The 22,673-nt window shown below is 29.4% G+C and overlaps 1 protein-coding gene across 1 annotated transcript; it reads right to left on the bottom strand.

Moving 5' to 3' along the window:
* Positions 1-566: 566 nt before the first annotated feature.
* Positions 567-21,308, bottom strand: Ctl2 (Choline transporter-like 2). The gene is made up of 3 exons (XM_065516300.1): positions 20,955-21,308; positions 7,493-8,794; positions 567-3,135 (listed from the first exon to the last, which is right to left on the bottom strand). Exons 2-3 carry the CDS (start codon positions 8,669-8,671, stop codon positions 1,873-1,875), a joined length of 2,442 nt encoding a protein of 813 aa, XP_065372372.1. The 5' UTR covers positions 8,672-8,794; positions 20,955-21,308; the 3' UTR covers positions 567-1,872.
* Positions 21,309-22,673: the final 1,365 nt, after the last annotated feature.

The raw sequence follows: 22,673 nt of genomic DNA on the forward strand, positions 1-22,673 counted from the left end.
ATTGGTTTGTCATAAAATAACACTTTTTTTGTTTGCAGAACAACAAGAATTTGTTTAAACTAAAAATATTTTACGACATTATGACAATACGACCTAATAGCAGACCGTCTGAATGCCCCAAATGAATAAAAGTAATAATAGTAAAACTAAAACTAATTAAAATTAAAACTTAAAAAATAAGCCTTTATTGGAAAACAAAAGGAAACAAATTCAGCAACTATTATTATAAAAAGAAGATACAAATACTTATGCGAGTACTCAAAAACCATTACTGAATAATATTTTGTAATATTTTATTTTTTAAAAAATAATTGTTGACTACTGGTAAATGCCTGACTTAGGAGCAGTGGATATAAAAATAAGTTAGCGATGTTCCCAACTATAATGAATGTTTAGATTATTTTACCATTTCTCAAAATGTGTGTCCTGGCCTCAGTATCTGGTGAGCTGCATTAAAAGATAAAAATATAATTTTTAATGTTTTTATACGTTTTTTTCTTATATTTCTCGCAATGAAATCAATGCCGTATGATTACAAATTTATTTTTTTTTTAAATAAAACATAATATTTATATGTATTTTTGAAAAATTTTAACTTTTATTTTTGAGCATTCAAAATAATTCATTAATATTTGAATATTATAAATTATGTATATCGATTTTTCATAAATATTTATAAAATAACATAAATAATTAATTAAATACTAATAATATAATATTTGCAACATAATTTTATAATATACTCCATATGTATGTATATAATATGACATATTTAATTTTTTTTATATATTTTAAAATTTAAATAAATTCATATATGATGTGTAAAGAAAAAACGTAAATTTGGCATGCAATTTAATTTTAAATAAGTCGTAATTCATATTTCAAATTTATTAATTTTACAACAATATTTGGTATGTAAATTTTAATGTAAATACATATAATATGTATGTATGTATGTATATATTTCTGAAGACATTTTTCGATAATTAAAAACTTTAATCTAAAATTTAATATGGATATATAAATACATATTTTTAAATATACTATATGCACTATATTTATTTTCGTATAAATAATTCTGGTTTACAAAAGTATCAATAAAGCCTTCCGTTATTCTTTTTCATTCTTTATTATTTGTTTCACAACACAACCTTTTAATTTAATTTTAATTTAAAATGATTTTGAGTCAAAATCACTGAAAAATATTGCAATCGTTTACTTAACTTAAAATTATAAATATTAAATAGTGTTTTCTTTTCTTTACAAATCGAAAGAAATTTGTTTGATTTTTTAATTGTCTTTTCAGTTAATTAATTATTATTATTAAACAATTATTTTAAGTAAAACTTAAATGTACCCAAATTCTTTTGGGGTTCATGTGACGGACTTTATATATTCATTTAAGAATTTTCTATTGGAAATTCACTCATTTTATTTCTTTAGAACTTGATAATCATAAGTAATTAATATACCATTTGGATTTGAATGTGAATATTAAAAAAGGGATTTTTGTTAGAAATTGTAACATATTTGAAGTTTGGACAATTTCTGGTTATAGATCAATTTAGTTATGAAATAATAACATTTGAGGTGAAATATAGAAAATGAGATTCATAATTTCATTGACATTTCCTCTTAATTAATACAATTTAAACTTCATTTATTTCAGATATCTCAAAATTTTAGTTATATGAATTTCAAATTCACATCACTTTGAGAAACTTTTCATATAAGTTGTTTTTGTTATTCAAACTCAATAATGAAAATATTTTCAAAGTAAGGTGATTTGTATATCCCTCTTAAACAGCACCATATATTCATTCCCTTCTAACTTTTGTTTTATACATGTAACTTTGGTTTTTTTTATCAAATTTATGTTGTCCTTTTTGGTATTTTATTACGTTTGCCCAATATTTTCATAAGTTGTTTGGACATGTAGTAGGGTTTCTCGGGTGTACCATCGTTTCTTTCAATATCTTCAAGGAAGCACAGGAATAGAGTATCTACAGCCATGGAATAAACACTAAAGAATACACTTGTTATAAGAAAAGCGCATATGGCTACGATGGCTGTGGGCACGGCTAAGTAATGTAGTTGTATAATGGACGGGTTATTTAATAAAAAGAAATAAGTAGCAACGCCAGCTCCTCCCGTTATCAAGAGTTTAGACATAAAGAATAGGAAATCAGTCACCTTATCCAAAGTGACCACACGCAAAAAGTTGCGCATGGTTAAATTGAAAGCGTCTTTGGCACTAGTGCAGAAATTTTTACCATGTATGGCACACATGATGTAAGCATTTTGACTTAGGAAACGTAAAAATGATTCCAGCAGCCAAAAGAAGCATCGCATGCAACAGAGAATGGCTCGTGTGACAGCATTGTCGTATGTTTTTAGCTTGCGATCAATATACTCCAATATCAAGCGTATCAGGCGACAAATGGCCAAAATCAATGAGCCAAATGCCAATGTACCCAAATGATAAAAGGACGTTTGGAAGATGGCTTTGGTTAGGGTAAAGAAAGGTACATCCTTTTTCTTAAAAGTCCAATACCAGGTGGCAAATGTACAGGCCAAAACCATGTCACTGAAAGCGCTTATAAAGAATGTCAGCCACAAATAACCAAACACATTGTAAACAATGAACCAATTGATCAGTGGTGTATGTTGGACTTCCAGAAAGCTGCACATTGTCTTGGTGCAGGGAGATCTTTGTGATTGTTGAAAGAAACCCACCAAAGAAATGTCAGCATTGTAGCAATGATCTTGAAATATTTGCGGCTCACAATTTGCTCCTACTGTGTAATTTATAGCTGGACCCTCACATTTACAGTTCTCTTGGGTTACTCCGGTCACACTATTCGGATCTAGCTGTCTGATCATTCTAAATGAATTCTTACCAATTGAACCCAAATAGAGGCCGACTCCAACTGCGTATATAATCGCCACAATGAAGAGCATCCACGAAAATATGGGAAAGAATACGGTGGATTTGACACTGGAAACTGCTTTGCTGCCCTCCTTGATAAGTGCCACGGCAATGCTGATTCGATTGCGCAACACAATTAAAAGCAGCAACAAGACAATGAAGAATACGCATAAGAATATGCTCAAATAAAGCCACAAACGTTCGTCCTGTAAATAAATAAATTGTGAAATGTGAAATTATTGTTGTGAAGTTTTTGTAAAATTGTAAGGGGTAATACATAATAAAACTCTTTTATATCCTTCTCCTTCGTGAGATATCTTCGGGATCCAAATCTTCAATAAATCTGTCAGACATGATTTCGAGAAGTTTCCTATTTAAAATCAGCAAAATCGGTTCACAAATGGGGACAACCTCGATTTTTGACCTATATCTGGATTACTAAGACATTAATATAGTCATATGGATATCTAATGATAGATATTTCAAAGACCTTTGCAACGAAGTATATAACATCATAATAAGTTGGACCTACAATGGGTCAAAATCGGAACAAATATTTTTTATTCCGACTTTTTTTTTACAAAAAAAAAAAAAATTTAAAAAACAACAAATTTTTTTAAATTTAAAAAAAAAATCTTATAATTTAAAAAAAAATTTTAAATTTAAAAAAATTAAATTAAATAATTCGAAAAAAAAATTTTACCAAAAAATGAAAAAAACAACTTTGATGAAAAAAACAACTTTGAAAAAAAATTGTTTACCTAAAAGTATTTAAAAGTTGTATTTTTAAGTATAATTTGGTGAAGGGTATATAAGATTCGGCACAGCCGAATATATGTATCTCTCTTACTTGTTTATATTTCCAAAATTAAAATTTCGAGTTTTTCGAAATTAAAAAAAAAACAAGTAGGGGTAGAGATAATTTACATTCTTCGTTTAAACCTACGTCCGATCTTATATACGCCGTTTGAAATATCTATCATTAGATATCCATATTGTCTATAGTAATGGCTTAGTACCAGATATAGATCAAAAACAGGTCAAAAATCGAGGTTGTCCTGGTTTTTTATCCTTATATCTCAGCCGTTTGTGGGCCGATTTTCCCGATTTTAAATAGCAAAAGATATTTCAAATTATATTTGAGAATTTACTAATTGCATTTCAGAATATTCCAATTAATATATAATTTTTGTTGGCTCGAGGTCAGTTTTTAATAAACTATTGGGCGTATAACGGCATTTTTAAAAATTTGTAGCTTTTATTTTGAAACATTTGTACAATATAAATTTATTAAAAGTTAGCGAACCAAAAGTACTGCTCATCTTTTGAGGCCAAGAACGAATCGAGAAAATTTCGGATACTCTGTTCTAAAGTGAAGCGTATCGCTGAGGAAGCGTTCTGCATTTATCGAAACAAATAGTAGTCGGACGGGTAACTGTCTGTATTATAAAGCGGATGAGGCAAAATATCCCATCCACTTCTTTATAAATAGTTTTTAATAGGTATTGCAACATGTAGCCGAACGTTTTTATGATGAAATATTACGGTTTAATGGCTGGCCGCACATTCTGTGCGTTTTTCGGCCAATGCTCGCTTCAAATGAATCAGTTGCGTTCGCTACAGTTTCCCTGCTCATAATAGACCAAATATATTCAGTGTCGATTCGGCTGGTTGGCCGGACTTCACATACGATATGCCGTAAGTAAAATCATAGAGAAACAGTAAAACTTCCTGACTGAATAACTAAGTGAAAATAATATGTCGATTATGGATGGCAACGGAAATATAACTGTAGTTTTTTAAATATAATTGGAATATTCTGAAATACAATTAGAAAATTCTGAAATTGTGTAGAGAAATAATTAAGATTTAAATATTTTTTGTTAAACAAACAAGCTAATTGTAATTTATATACACATCTGCTCAAAATAATAGATACACCTAATTGGAAAAAATTTAAATGGCGGTAACATTGAAAATTTCCTCGCAAGCGTTAAGAATACATCATATTATTAAAATTTCTATCTGGCAATGTCATGTCAGTCAAAAATCTGGCAACTATTTGCTTTCATGTTGATTTTTAAAAACGAATTTATTTGAATTACAAAAAATTATTTGCTCATAAAAATAGATACACATCAGTAATTTGTAATTTGTTTATATACAATTTTTTTTTTGTGCAATTTTTTGTTCCTATTTACGTGAAACAGTAAGTATAATTTAAATTTTAGCAACAATTTTATAAAAAATAGGACTCTTTTGAAGAAAATGGGACGAAATCATCATTGTACCGAAGTTGAGAAAAAAATTGCTCAAACGATGAGAAATCAAGGAAAATCATTACGGGAAATAGCAAAGAGCATAGGAAGATCTTTACATTTTGTCCAAAATGCTTTATCTAAAAAACAAAAAAGAGAAACTCGCGGTAGACCAAAGAAAACCAGTCCAGAAACAGATAGGCGGATCGTCCTTATGGTTAAAAAAGACCCTTTCATATCATCGAAAGCTATTTCTGCGGAGCTATGTAACGAAATCAGTCCACAAACAGTTCGTCGTCGTCTCTTACAAGCTAAATTGCCGGGAAGAATTGCCAGAAAAGTGCCACTAATGCGCCAAAAAAATATCAAGACAAGATTAGAATTTGCTAAAGAGCACTTACAATGGTCCGGGTGTGAAGGCGAAAAAAAATGGAGAAATATTTTATGGAGCGACGAAACAAAAATAAATTTGTTTGGAAACGACTGCCAAAGAAATGTACGCCGACCAAAAGGAAAATAATTCCACGTTAAATTTACAAAAAAGATGGTAAAACATGGCGGGGGAAACATAATGGTTTGGGGTTGCTTTTCATGGAATGGTGTTGGTCCGATATTCCGAATAGAAGATACCATGAATGCTAGTGGGTATAGAGACATATGCCATTAATATCGACATTCCAGCAGGACAACGACCCAAAACATAGTTCAAGATTAGTTAAAAACTGGTTCTTGGAGAATAACGTACCTGTTTTAAGCTGGCCCAGCCAATCCCCTGATTTAAACCCAATAGAAAACTTGTGGAGTGAATTAAAGATAAGGCTTTCGAAGGAAGTTTTCAAAAATAAAGACGATTTATGGGAGAAAACGCAAAAAATATGGTACGAGATTCCATTGGAGAAGTGTCAGAACTTGATATCCAGTATGCCCAGAAGAGTGGAGAAAGTTTTACAAAACAAAGGTGGATATACTGGATACTAGCTTTACTTTAATAATAAACTAATTTTTTTAAGATAAAATTTATTAGCTTTTGTTTAATAAGAATTTTTAAAAATGTATCTATTATTATGAGCACCAAATTTTTCGAAATTTAAGAAATTTAATTTACTTTATAATATTTATTATTAATTATGAAATATTTTGTTTTTGTTTTTATACCCTTCAGCTTCGTGAGAAGGGTATATATAAGTTTGTCATTCCGTTTGTAATTTCTACATTTTTCATTTCCGACCCTATAAAGTATATATATTCTGGATCCTTATAGATAGCGGAGTCGATTAAGCCATGTCCGTCTGTCTGTCTGTCTGTCCGTCTGTCTGTCTGTCTGTCTGTTGAAATCAATTTTCTGAAGGCCCCAGATATCTCCGGGATCCAAATCTTCAACAATTCTGTCAGACATACTTTCGAGAATTTTGCTATTTAAAATCAGCAAAATCCGTCCATAAATAACGGAGATATGAGCAAAAATCCGAGACAACCTCTGAAAATTTCATCAAAAAACACAATGTATTGCATGCTTTGACAAAAAAACAACAAAGCGTATGGTTGGATGTTTTGCGTATTTTGTTTTTTTTTTGTGGTTTGTTTCTTTTGGCGTTGTTGTTGTTTTTTATACAACTAAACGGTTGTTTGGTTGTGTGTTGGTTTTTTTGACAAAAAAAACAACAAAACGTATGTTTGGTTGTGCAAGCTTTGCGTATTTTGTTTTTTTGTGTGTTTTGTTTCTCTTGGCGTTGTTGTTGTTTTTTATACAACTAAACGTTTGTTTGGTTGTGTGTTGGTTTTTTTGACAAAGAAACAACAAAACGTATGTTTGGATGTGCAGCTTTGCGTATTTTGTTTTTCTTTTGTGTTTTATTTCTTTTGGCGTTGTTGTTGTTTTTTATACAATTAAACGTATATTTGGATGTGGTTGGTTGGTTTCATTGCCTTGGGTATTTTGTTTTTGTTTTTTCTTTTGGTGTTCTGTTTCGTTTGGCGTTGTTGTTGTTTTTTGTGTTCTTGATAAATTTAGGATGCTGTACGCTGAAAGTGGGCAATGTACATACATACCTATATACTAATTATAAAAAGTAATGCATCCACAACAAAGGTGAAGGGTATATAAGATTCGGCATAGCCGAATATAGCACTCTTACTTGTTTACTCTCCTTTTAACTATAAATAAAAATCGACTGAATTTTTTTTATAATTTTACAAAATACCATTATTTTTTTCGTTTTTAAAAAATAAATTTTGGTGTATCTATTATTTTGAGCAGATGTGTATGTATGTATGATACTTAATTAATTTATGTGTTTACACTCACCTGCAAAACGTTTTTCACGACAGCATTTAAATTTAGAGCATGTTGTGGAACAGTAGCTTCTCGATGATAAAATATATATTTAGTAATACTATAATATATGCCCACCACAAGACCAATAAGTACTCCAAATATTGAAGTCCATAAGAAGGGTGAAGCCAGCCAGCGCATCAGTGCAATAAATATCAACGAAGCCACCAAGGTACACAATATTCCCGTTAATATAACAATATAGGAATTCAAAATATCCTCGACAACATTTTCGCCCACCCGTTGGGCTTCGTGGGTACCATTGGTAAAATGAGCCACAATGTTACCAATGAATTTCGCCAGCCTAGTATCGGTTTGCAGCATTTTCTCCTTTATGACAGTTTCACCCAATTGCTGGCGTCTGCGACATTGCACGACTGGCTCTTCAGCTAGCGCAAGTTTGGGATCAATTGTCTGGGCTGGTTTCGACATAAGAGCCTGGGCTTCTGGAAACATGGTTAATGCTAAAGCTTGTAATTGTTGTTCACTTGCGGCAACAGTCATATTCGTTTGCAGGCTAGACAGATCTCTTTGATTACGTTGCAATAGGAAAGCTGGTATAAATTCACAAACCTGTGGTGAAAATTCCCACATGCAACGATTTAAAAATGGTGCACTTTTAATATACCATCTAGCACAGCGCTCTTCATTTATAGCCTTCTGAGCATCTTCTTTGCTGTTTATATTAAACTTATCGGCATCAGTGAGACAAATCAGTCTAGTTTTCAACTCCTCCAATGATAATTGATTTTTCATGGTATCCCAAATGAAAGTCTGTTGTGGACATTGTTCGACACAGATCTGAGGCGTAGGACAGCCTGTTATAGGTACTAGGGGATCTATACATTTGTCGAGATTAAAGAAAAATAAATATTTCTTATTCAAGACACCGGAATCTATGCCACATTTCTTATTAAATGAATCGGTGGGCACTACAAGTTTGTTTAAATCTCCATTGCGCCAAGCATAGATGGCAATGAAGACCCAGGCTCCCAGGAAGACCAAAAATAATAATAAACAAGGTACATCGGTGCAGGAACGTTTACGCCATAATGGTGCCTTAAAATTTCGTTCATAAGCTAATTTTTTGCCATATTTCGCATCGACTTCAGCTATATCATCCTGTACACCTGCTTCTCCTACTCTAGTCATATTGTCATTATATGTTGCAAATGTAATGCGAATAAATGGAACGGGAAGTGGGAAAGTACGTTACGCTGCGTACAAAAAACAACAATGAACTTAGTTTGCTGTTCTCTCAACTCTTTGTTGGCTCTGGAAATATAATGAAAATATATTTATTTAATAGGATCTCAAATACTTTATTCTTCTTGTATGCATAAGAGAAATGATGACATTTTTAATTTAATTAAATGTAATTACTTATATGTATATACAATATATTCATTCATTCATTTAAATTGCATACAAGTACGCTAAATGTACACAACAAAAAACCCAAATGTGGGTGCGTATTTTTCACGCTAATTGTTAAAAAAAATATATAAAAAATAATTATCTATAAACAGGCTTTGTTCAAAAAATTAATCCATTTTAAACAGTTGTTTCACAAAATTATAATTATCAGCCAGGGTTTTTGCGGTTTTTTATTGTCTGAGTTTATGCGATTTTTCTTATATTTTATATTTAAATAAAATAAATGTCTTCAACTTTAACAATAAATAGTAATTTAAATACATAAGTAAGTAGTATTTTTTAAATTGCATACAAAGTTAATCTATAACAAGTGTCTATTCGTATAATCGGAATTACGAATTTAATATTAATCAACGATTTAAATTAAATTAACAGCGACTTCTGGACACATGACTGATGACATGACTGATATGTGTTATGTGCTTTGACTACGAGGCATGACGTAAAAATATATTTTTATTTTATATTTTACTTAAATGAAATAACTTAAAATATTTCACAACATTCAGTTAATCACAAAAAGTCAAGTTATAAAAGGTTTTTTTTAAGGCCGATATAACTTACTTTTTGATACTCTGGCAAATCATCACGAATAGATTGACGCTTGAACTACCAAATTATCAAAATATAATTTGAATCTGTCATCTGTCTTATAGACGACTTCGTGATTTTTATGGCGCTCATAACTCATTTTATGGTGAATAGATTCAACATTGTTCTTGTTATTCGTGACGGCCTGCAATGTACGAAATTTGATGTTCAGAATGCTATTCGCCCGAAATCATTTTCAAAAGCTAATGCTATATATTATTCTTTCGAATAAAAACATTTTTTTATTAAAATTTACTTTTTTGTTTTATTTCTTACAATTTCAAGTTCTATCGGTCTTAAAAAACACCCTTTATCTTTTCTACACCATTTCCAATTGTATTTCAGAAGTTTCTAATTGTATTTTAGAAATTTCTAATTATATTTCAGAAAATTCCAATTGAATTTCAGAAATTTCCAATTATATTTCAGAATTTTCTATTTCAATTTCAGAAATTTCTAATTCAATTTCAGAATATTCCAATTATATTTCAGAATTTTCCATTTATATTTCAGAAATTTTTAATTGTATTTCAGAAACTACCATTTGTATTTCAGAAATTGCCGATTGTATTTCAGAATTTTCCAAATGTATTTCAGAATTTTCTAATTGTATTTTAGAAGTTTCTAATTGTATTTCAGAATTTTCCAATTGTATTTCAGAAATTTCCATTTGTATTTCAGAAAATTCTAATAGCAATACCAATTGAAATTTCTGAAATACAAATAGAAATTTCTGAAAAACAATTGGAAAATTCTGAAATACAATTAGAAACTTTTTAGGTAAAATTTAAAAATTCTGAAATACAAATGGAAATTTCTGAAATACAATTAGAAATTTCTGAAATATAAATGGAAAATTCTGAAATACATATAATTGGAATATTCTGAAACTGAATTAGAAAAATCTCAAATATAATTGGAAATTTCTGAAATTCAATTGGATATTTCTGAAATATAATAAGAAATTTCTGAAATTGAATTGGAAATTTCTGAAACATAATAAGAAATTTCTGAAATTCAATTGGAAATTTCTGAAATACAATTAGAAACTTCTGAAATACAATTGGAAATGGTGTAGTTTAAAATTTCTTAATTTCTAAAAATTACATGAAAATTAATTTTCGTTTCTGAAGTTTCTATTTATTAGAGAGAACGGAATTTTTGGATATCTGTTGTAGGAATACCATATAATACATATTGAAAGGTTAGGTTATAATGACAGCCAGTTACTCAAAAGAATCATGTTCCGCTACCTTAAATCAGGGGGGTGCTCCCTAATTCGATTCGAAAGGAAATCTTTTCGAATTACAATGTATTTAGCACACATTTTCGAACATTTTCGTTTTCAGATTGAGTTATGCAGTAACCGCCCAGATAATACACCTGTCGGTGCGAATCCATCTTCCAAATACATACTCAATAGATCCGCAAGGTCATACATAAAAGGACTACCCATTATAGCAGACCGATTCCCTGATAAAGCAGGGCAAATACAAAGGTGTTCGAAAGTTTCCTTCTCGTTTTCATCATGACAACTTCAACAGAAGTCATTGGAAGTAAGAATAATTCCAGGTTACAATTTCTTGCCGTCTCGTTAAGAGACATTCGGCATTCTGAATGTCGTGTAAACAACAGAGAGAGATTTAATTGCATGTTTAGTGTCGGTACAAATAGTACCTCAACCAATGTACCGCCATTTTGCATATTAATCAATTAGCTTGAAACGAAATCGGGAAATATAAAGTCGCAGACTTAGAGCTATCTGTGCCCACAATCTATAAATGAAAGCGTCTGTCAAGGAAGGGTAAGGGTTATTGCACTCCCTTACCCTTCCTTGACAGACGCCAATATTCCCAGGGATATTAGATAGCCGCATGGCTGGTAAACCCAACCCTCCACACCATTACAATAGTGAGTCTGACCTCTGAATTTAGGATCCATTGTTTGGCCACAGTAGGCAGCAACATAACAAACGCGATGGAGTGCTACGTACCGCACCTGTGATTATTAGTGCAAAATTTCGGATTCTTACGATCGTCGCGCAACAGGTGGATTGCCATGAGCCATCCCCATACTAGTGCACTATACATTATTATGGACTTAACCACTATATCGAAGAAGCATTTCTCGTTCCTTGGCTTTCAATATATGGCAATAATAGCCATAGACACCCACGCTTGGATATTTAAGTACTAGTATAGTTTGGAGTCTAGAATGATACCCAATTACTTCGCACTTCGCTTGTAAAGGTAAAGAAGGTTCTTATACCTTCTTAAAAAGAGCACGAAATCCGTTTTCCCAGGATTCACACCAAGTCCACTAGCATTGCTCCAGCGGCTAAGTGTGTTTAATGAGGTTTGTCGGCATTGTATTAGAGTCGCCTGGTGTTTCCCAGAAACAGAAACATCATCAACATACGCAACAGTCTTACGCATCATGGAGTCTAATTTCATAAGCAAGGAATTTAACGGCAATATTCCATCTTAACTTAAAAATGCAGGATTTTTAGAACATTTAGCTTTTATTTTTATTAAAAAAGTTATCAGCAGATAAAAACAAGTAAGGAAGAATGTTCGGCCAAGCTCGACTATGTAATACCCTACACTATAATTTATTTTCGTGAATGATTTTCGGAAGCGGGTCTTATATGGGAGCTATGACTAATTATGGACCTATCTATGAAATTATGTCGTGTTATTTATGTCTATATGGAAGTTATTTCTATTGAATTTTGTGTTTATACCAACATTTTTAAGAGATTTATGCTCGTTAAAGTGATTTTCGGAAGCGGGTGTTATATGGGAGCTATAACTAATAATGGATCGATCGCCATGAAATTAGGTCGTGTGATTTACGTCTATATGAATGTTATTTCTATTTAATTTTATGTTTATACCAACATTTTTAAGAGATTTATGCTCGTTAAAGTGATTTTCGTAAGCGGGTCTTATATGGGAGCTATGACTAATAATGGACCGATCATCGTAAAATTAGGTGACATTAATTCAGTTTATATAAAACTTATTTGGAGCAAAATTTGTGTAGATACATATATAAATTAACCATTTACGACCGATAAAGTATAACTTCGGGAGAACATTTGTATGGATGCTAGGTGAAATAGTGGACCGATTTCAGTCATTTTCAATAGACTTCGTCCTCGGGCCGAAAAAAATGTATGTACCAAATTTTATCGCAATATCTCCAAAATTGCGACTTGTACTTTGCGCCAGTCATATGAACAAATAAAATAAAAATAGAACAAAAATTTGGGAGTAATTTCATTCAAATGAAAAAAGTGTTCAACAAACAGGTCAACAAGTATATATAGGCTTAAAGAGGACACTTTGGACTTTCTCCTGGTTGTAAAATTAGTTTAACCCCTTTTGACCATAAGCACTTTTACTCCACTGAAATTCAAATTTGGCTAAAATATAGTACCTGAGAAAAAAATTAATAACACATCAGGTATAAACGGTACAATGACAAATCATATCAGCTCTTAAAGACTATTATCCTACCAACATAAAAGAAAAATCATCCAATTATCTATAATAGTTTGCGAGTAATGATAATTTACTTCTGATCAAATTTACAAAAATCACATTTTTATAAAATGACATAAAATATTTGACTTTAACAGCATGCCACGTACACAATTAACAATATTTTTATCTAATTTTTTGGCTACCTTAGTTTCAATGTGTTTACTATTGAATGGCATTAACAAAAAGTTGGACTTTTGGCCGATGAAATTGAGATATGAGCCACCGTGCGGCGGGTGAGTCAAAACTTTCCAACCTCCTCTTTCTATATAGTTTTTAACACGTATTGCAACATGTTGCCGAGCGTTGTCATTATAGAATATTACGGTTCCCCAGACATGGAACAACAATCAGTTGCGTTCGGTACATGTTCCCTGTGATGGTCTAGCCAGATATGTATTGAATGTAAATACATATGTATGTACATATGTACATTTAAAAATGATCTAAAAAAAAGTAAATTGTTTTTCTATTTCTGGGAAAACACCTTACTTTATCTTTTAACTACGGACGTAGTAATATTTTTTTTAGATATTTTCGATTAGATACCATAAACAGTATGATTCAAGATGTTTATTTTCTTATATTTGTACATTAAAGGTAAAAATTAAGTAAAACGCAGTTCTGTTTACAAATTAGAATTTTGTGCGAGGGTTACTTCAAAATTTAATGAAAAATAATTATGTGAATTATGTACAATTAGGTTGTTGTTGTTCTGAAGCTGCTGTAATATAAAAGTACATAAAATCAAGGAGAAATATATAATTTCAATGAATTGTTGTGACTTCTGATCTGAAACTTTATAACTCCCTGGTTATACCTGATAAATTTTTATCATGAAACACTTCAAAATGGATGTCTAGATAAAAAATTATCAGGTATAGTCTCCATTTATTAGTATTATTGCTTCGTTATGACAAAATTGTTAGTGCTTTTGCTCAGACAACTTTGTCTAGACAACAAACGTCATTAATTGTTATGATAAATATTTGTCAAGTATAGACAGGGGGTTACAAAAGTTTTTAATAACAATATTCATACAAACATTTTAAAATTTTAATTTTTGTTATAATATTGTCATTGTCATAAAGTTCAGAATATGGACGTAAATACAAGGACGTTGGAACATGGACTAACGTGAAGTGACATGTAATTGTTCCTTGACTTAATGTATTTATACATTAATTTAATGTATTTTTCACAGATTTCCTGTCAATTCGATAAAATAAAGACTTGATAACATACAGCTTCTTCAGAAAAAATCCATAAACGTCATCTACAGTTTCTTTAAATGCCTGCAATGCCCTCGTAATGACTTTTATTGCATTTTCAAATATATTGTATACAATCGTTATCTCTTTGAAACATTTCTTTGTGAGTCATTAACAGTTAACATTTATTTCGTAATATTATATGTAAATACATTCCAATAGGTAGAGTGATAAGAAGGTTTTAACTAAAAAGCGGAATATGAAGGATGAAAAGGCATTATTTCTAAGTAAATATTATAAAAAATTGGGACATTTATTTTTGTTGTAAAATCACTAATTCTCGAACTAGTATAATCAGAATATCTTCTGCATATTTAATATCATGCATGGAACAAGAAGTGTAGCAACCACTTTTATTAGTACTCACAACCATAGAGAAATATACATAGAGCGGAAACTCTGCAAAAAGTATGTTGTCAAATCCCTAAATGCTGAAAATGTATTGGCAAAACAAGTTAGAGTGATATATTCGGCTGTGCCATACATTTCAGTCAGATCACATGTGCATTCCTCAAAATTGTTCATATAAATATGGCAATTAGGGTGATCGGTTTTGAATAACCGTTTATAACCGGTTTTTTTGGTTCAGTCGTTTTCGGTTTTTTTGAAAAGCTCACATTTCGAATATCGAAAAAACGGGGTTTTCTCCTCGAATAGCCGATTTTATCTAAAAGTGTGTGTTTTATGAGTTTTATGGTGTTGTTTATGCCAAAAAAGAACACCATTAGTGTATTAAATAAAAACTTTAAAGAATATTCAAAATCCAAAAAACTTTTTTAAAACAAATACTCCAACTATTTTAGAAGACTTTTTATATTTAGACAAATGTCACAAGCGATCTGTAAAGCTTGAAAACTTACTCAATGCTTTGTTAACTATATGTCCTGCAAGTACACTGAGTTAAAGGTCATTTGCAATCTAGCTTTATAAAAACATAAGAAAAAATCAATAAGAGATTATTTTAACATTCATAAGGTCTTCAAATTTGCTAACGTTAACGATCTTCGGATCAAATTTGACCCAAATATGATTCAAAATGGGTCAAACTTGACCCGAAGTAATCAAAATTAGAATTTTAAAAAGGATTATTTTTAGTTATTGTATATTCCTTATCATAATTATATGATCTCTAGGCGTTTTAATATTTTGTCAAAAAAACCGGTTAACCGGTTATTAATAAAAAAGGGAAACCAGTTTATATTAAATTACAATTTTTCGAAGAAACCGAAAACCGGTTTCTTAAAAATGTCGAAGAATCGAAGAAGAAAAAGCTACCGCGAACATAACTTTTTGTAAATTTTAACTTTGTAAAATATATACTAAAAATTATATTGGTGTGTATAAAGCAAATCAAAATAAAGAGCTGCTGTGTTGAAAATTCTTTATTTTATTTTTCAGCTTTTTGTGCTGTTAATGGTTAGGTTAATAAATTGTATTAATTATCAAAAAAAAATAAAAAAATGTATACTTAGGTTTAACTAATCAATGATTAAACCTTGATTATATGTATACTAAAGTGAGAAACACAATTTTTAGTTTATTCTAGGTTTAAACGAAGATTGTAGATTATCTTTATCCCAGAAACTAGCTCTAAAGCTGAATTCACCCATGAGTTTCTGAAACATTTTTTGTTCGGAACATTTTTTTTTATATGTAGTTTGACGTTCTATTTTTGAGAGAGACTTCAAAATACATATAAAAAAAATTGTTCCGAACAAAAAATGTTTCAGAAACTCATGGGTGAATTCAGCTTAAGTGAGAAACACAATTTTAAGTTTAATCTAGGTTTAAACGAAGAATGTAGATTATATTTATTCTAGAAACTAGCTCTTACTTGTTTAAATATGTATGTAGTTGATTTTACAATAAGTATGAATGCAATGAATATTTCCAAGTTTTTTTTTCAACACATTTTGTAACTAAATGCGACTATCATACTTTTGTATAGTAACTATGTACAAACATACTTTTGAGAATTTCATAGATGAATGTTTCATTCAACACTTACTACATAATACGTATGTACTTTTCTAAGAATTTATTATCGTACATGTCATTTAACATATGCACTAAATTATGCTACTGGGTATTCCACTTATTTATTTATTCATTCACTTTTTTTTTCTTTGTTGTCTCAACAGTCAGCTAAAGTTTGAAAAACTGAATTAGTTTTTGTTAAAAACTAAACTTGAATTGTGTGTAATGACATTTCAAATATGACAAGTTCATTTACTGTACATATTCGGTTGAAGATAAATAAACAAAATAACACTAAAAAGGCATTGTTTTATTTTTGGAGGTCAATTTGTTTTTATTTGTTTTAATTATTTTCGACAAATAATTTAAACTTAGAATTATCTAATATGGTTAAGCTTATAGTTTCAACGGTAACTTATAAAAGGAAATATTCCTTGTATGCAATTATAAAGTTTACATACAATGTTTGATAATGCAATGGAAATTCCAAATGTTCAATAAATAGGGCAAAATCTGAAAAAATTCTTAAGACTTGTACCTATTTGTAGTATTCCATTATTATTTAACTTTTATCTTCTATATATAAAAATAAGTAAGAGAGCTGTATTCGGCTGTGCCGAATCTGATATACCCTTCACCAAATTATACTTCAAAATACAAATTTTAAATATTTTTTTTTCAAAGTTGTTTTTTTTTAAATTTTTGGAAAAATGTTTAAAAAATTTTTTTTTGGTTAAAAAATATTTTTTCCGATTTTGACCCATTTTAGGTCCAACTTACTGTGGACTTATAAACGTTGTTGGAAAAGTCTTTGAAATTTCTATTAAAAATAGGTAAAAAATCGAGGTTGTCTTGGTTTTCTCCTCATATCTCAGCCATTTGTGGACCGATTTTGCTGATTTTAAATAGGAAACTTCTCGAAAGCGTGTCTGACAGAATTATTGAAGATTTGAATCCCGAAGATATCTGGGGAAACCCTTAGGAGGGTTTTCTGCGCGAACGAAGCCTCGGGCAAAACCTAGTTTAATTATTTTAGTATTAGTACATAGTATCATTTATGATATGAATCGGACCTATATCTGGCCCTGAAAAACAGACCCACACCAAACTTGATTGTCTTATTTGTGTCTTACAAATGTTCTCCTACACTGTCTCTAAAATTGTATTTAGATTCATCATAACAGAGAACAGTATTCAATTTCTGTCTTCACCAATTAAAATGTTCTTTGGCAAATTGTATAAGATCATTACATTGTTTTAGAAATAAGATATTTATTCCTAGCAACCAAGACCAGCCTTATTTATCCTGTGAATAAAAGTTCGAGAACTAATTTCCAATTTTAGATTATTGATAACTCTCTTGCTATTAAATGATCTTGTTTGGAGTAGTTATACGAGGTATTGCTCCCAAATCTTGAGTTTTTACAGTGGCGCTAAGGTAATTTTCTCTATCTATTATGTGCTGTTGAAATATGACCAGACCATCACATGGGACCTGTACCGAACGCAAGAATTGCGAAGAATTGGCCGAAAAATATAATATTCCATCATGACAACGCTCGGCCACATGTTGCAATTTATATTTATATTGTACAAATGTTTCAAAATAAAAGCTAAATATTTGAAAGTTTCCATTGTTTTTACACAGAAGTTCTATAAATGTATTTTTGTGAAACTTGAATGCATAAAAATTTCTGAAATTTACTATATTTTTACAAATATTTTTGAAAACTGAAATATCGGAATAAGTTTTCAAAAAAAGTTTCTATTGTACTGTCACTCACTGTATATAATAAATACATATTTCGTACATGGGTCAAAAAATTGTCACTTATTAACAGTAGTTAACAACAAAGTGTTGATCTTACTTGCGATATAAAACAGTTTTATTTACCATTTATTTATTTTTAGCTAATTGAAATTTAAAATAAAAAAAAACATTAGGGGAATCCCGTTCGTATGGAACCCAAAAAAACTTGTATTGGTTCAATTTACTTGAATAATCGGTATTCTAACCATGACGAAAAAAAATATGTCGCGTGACAAATCATATTAAAGGTAAAACAAAAACCAATGCAAACATTTCAACAAGGCAACTCTCAATTGATAGTTACATTATTTAATTTTAATGTAAAACAAATCTTTAATACATTTTGTTTCAATTCGCTGATTTTTGAATTTTTCTAGAAACACTCAAAAACGAATACTTTTTGTCTAGTTCGGGACCATGTTTGTAATAAATTAAACAACTAGTCGACAAAATATTTCTTTAAGTAGAAATGTATAAACGGTTATAGCCAGCCAATAGGCTAGGTTGTTAAAAATAAATTTAGAAAAAAAATCGTTTGCACAAAAAAAAGTGCTATCGAAAAATGTAAATAATAAATTTTTTTTCGAATTTATTTTTTTTTTTAATTTAAAGACGTTTCAATGTCGCGTTCGAAAACGTGGAAAAGGTCATATAAATTTGTATACCAAACAATTTTTTTTAAAAAAAAATGGGTCTCTACTAGTATTTTAGTTAATTCTAATATAATTTTAAAAATAGCAATGGAGACTTTGTAATGTAATTAATGTGCTGTTTTTCAATAGCGAATGAGCGTTTTGAGTGGAAGTTTTACATGTATTTTGTTTTTGTTACAATAACAAAACACATGTTAAATTTCCACTCGAAGTACTCGTTCGCTATAGAAAAACAGCACATAAATTTTCGAAATAAAGGAATAAGTTTCAGAAATATAATTAGAAATTTCTTAAATATAATGGTTAATTTCCGTAATACTTCCGTAAGAAAATTTTAATATTAAATTGGAAATTTCATAAACATAATTGAACATTTATTAAGTATAGAAAATTCTAATATACAATTGTAACAGTTTATATTGTTTTTCTATTCATATTCTCTGTATTGCCTGTCTCTGGTTTAGCGCAACGACTTCAAACCCGGCTTCGCTAAAATCAAAATTTCCTGAAATACTGTCATATAAATTCAAAATGTACCATATGAAAGGTATTTTAAAGCACAATTTAATGAAAACCATAACCATAGAGTAACATAGAGACGAGACGTAACTGTCAAAAACCTATCTCTTGCTACAACAAAATACATGTATTTTATTGCTGTATCAGACATATGTTTTGTTATATCTTTTTTTGACAAATCGGAGTGTCTCGTCTCTAAGTATAATTCTCTATGCCCATAACATTCAGATAATTCATTAAATATAGGAAACATTTAATATTATTAATAACAATTTTAAAGTCATGTACATAACACCTAAACTAAGACAGTGCAAGCAAAAGTTTTAAGATTTTTATGCTTATAATTAAGAGAATCTACTAGGGTATTCAATTAATCGGGTTTCTGGTTTAATCGAGCAAATAATTAATCGAGGTTTAGTTTTATTCGGTTAATAATCGGTTAATTTTAAATAATTCGATTAACCGAATAATTTCTATTTTCATTTTAAATTGAAAATACAACAACGAATTTTGCGTACAAAAACATAAAAAACAGCAAATAAGGTATTTGAGATCATTTTTGTATTTGCTGCAACAACGTCATAACTCAAAATCCGTGTTTTACGAAGTGAGTAATACAAAATGCGTTGTTCTATAATTTTTCATATAGTTTCATCAGTTTTCAAAAAAGTCAATTATTTTTTGTGTGAGAGTGTTTTTTTGTTGTAAACATCAAAATTAAAATTCATGTTTTCTCGTATATTTGATAAGTAAAAATTTGGGTTAAATACAGATTAGAAAGATATTACCATCTACTATTTATATTTCTGAAATCGCCTAATTTGTTGAAAATTTATTAAAGAAATAGTAAAATGTCGAAAGGACTTTTTTTTAATTATGACGTTGTTGCGGCAAACGAGCGATATGTGAGTTTTTTAGGGTTCTGAAATAATCTTTTATAAAAAGAATATAATTTCAACGATTTTTTTCTTTCTTGGAAAAAAAAATCTCTCGTTGATTGTATATGTTTGACAAATCAAAAACACGATAAAGTACCTATATTCCTTTTTGGATTGTTTTAGATTTTGATTAATTTAATAGTTTCGTTTAGTTATGATAAAAGACAAAGTTTCAAATGCATGTAAATTAAATATGTCAGTTGTTATACATACTCACTAACCATGTTTATTGGATGTTAAAAAAATATCTAATTTTAATTTGAAATCTGTATTTGAATTGAAACGGAAAAATGAATACAAAAAAATTTTTTAAAGTGCAAAAAAAGGAATTTCGGTTAATCGACACAAATTAATCGGTTTATTTGTTATTTGAAAATCGGCAATTTCAAATTATTCGAACAGTTAACCGTCCAAAATTAATCGGTTAACCGAATCTACACAAAAAAAATATTGAAATACAAGCTGTTGTCATAATCTTGATTTATACTCAATTTTATAATTAGATATTTCTGAAATACATTTGAAAATTATGTTGTAAAACCCAAGAAAAACAAACTTTTTCGATGGTTGTGAAATTCGAACATATTAAATTTCCTATTTTTTTTCTGGCTATGCCCTGTAAATTTTGTTATTTCCCAAAATTTTAAAAAGTTATACACCTAATGTACAATATATATAGAATAAAAACAATTACCTTTTTTGTTATAAAGATATGATGCTGAGATCAATAATTTTATGGAAGATTATATTTATAATTGCTTTATATTTTTTATTAAGTATATGATGTCAATTTATTTTTTATACACTAGCATACACTGTATTTTAATTATTGTTGTTCTTTTTATTTGTGTGTTGTCAGTTGTTATTGTTTGATCACTTATTTTTATTCAATGTCTAATTTACTAGAATTTTACGACGAATACACTGAAGTTCCAGTTCGAAACACGAGCAATTTATGACTGAGAACATTTTTGCTGACATAATGTTCTCGTTGTTGCCGTCGTAGTTGTCGTCGCTATTGTCGACGTTATAGAAAACCAAAAGACACCGAAAATTTATTTATTTTTTTTTGTTTAATTGACTATAAAAAAAAACAAAAAGAATACACTAATGAATATTCCACATGAAATTAAAAAAGAATAGTTAAAGGGAAAAAGAAAATATATAGATAAAATGAAGTAACAAATCGTACGTTGTTATGGTCCTTATCATTAACAATTATTCATTTTTTGTAACATAGATTGCAAATTATTGTATATTTTCTTTAAGATAACAAAAGTCAATGTTTGTTTTTAAAACAAAACAGAAAAAACAAACACTTTACCATAGCACAAGATAAGATTTTCTAGTTATTACTCACTCTACTACCACTCGATTTTAATTGACTCTACATGCAACTTCTATTTATTTATTATTTATTTATTTGTACTCTTAACGAAAACCTGAAACCGAATTTGAACATTCGACAGAATGAAAGAAACTGTTGTTATTTACAATTTTGTAACAGACTAGAGAAAGTTTTAAATATCTTTACTCGCACAGTAGTATTCTTTTTTGCTATGTTTAAGTATATATTCGTATTTAATTTTTTAAAATTTTTTTTTTTAATGTAAAATTTCATAACACATTCACTCACGCATACACACACATGATGTTCACATATTTAGTAAATTTAAATATAATAAAAAACAAGCTTTGTCTTACTTTTTTAAGTAAAAAAAAACACTCCTAACAAAATTCAATAAATGTTTCAAATATTTTTCAAGTGGCCAAACTTTATAATGTGGCCATTTAGTTAGTTTATTATTATTGTTGTTTGTGTTGTGGCTGCGAGTAAATAATGTTGTTGTTTACTCGTGAGTGTTTTAATTGAGACTGAGGTTTTTGTTATTTTTACGTTACAATAATTTGTTTAATTTTATTAAATAATTTTTTGAGTGTGCTCTCTTGCTAGCTCCATGCTTCAGTTAAGAAAAGAGAGCTGTTATTAGATAGACGACCCCCTTTGTCTAATACCAGACAACTGGATCTTGGATATTATGAACAAAAAAAAACCCAACAATAACAAGTATAAACAACACAAAGAATACCTAAACAAAAACAAAACTTCTGTGAACCTTTAATAACTGATATAAAACGACTTCATAGTTCACTTTTGGGGTAAACTAGTTATAATTACTGCACATGATTGTACTCTGTCTGCATACAACAAATAAATTCAGTCGTAAACTAAAAACATAAAATCCAATAAAGAATTATTGGTGATTTGTCAATAAGTCTAAAAAGATTTCCAATTTTTCGATTTATGTCATATCAATAAAATCTTAATTCAGAATTTAAAAAAATCTGCAATGCGTTCCCTAAATCTATTCATAGGCTTTTATTTCAAGAGAACTTATTCATTGTTAAATCA

The sequence above is a fragment of the Calliphora vicina genome, chromosome 1, assembly GCF_958450345.1.
Source record: "Calliphora vicina chromosome 1, idCalVici1.1, whole genome shotgun sequence".
Taxonomy (NCBI): domain Eukaryota; kingdom Metazoa; phylum Arthropoda; class Insecta; order Diptera; family Calliphoridae; genus Calliphora; species Calliphora vicina.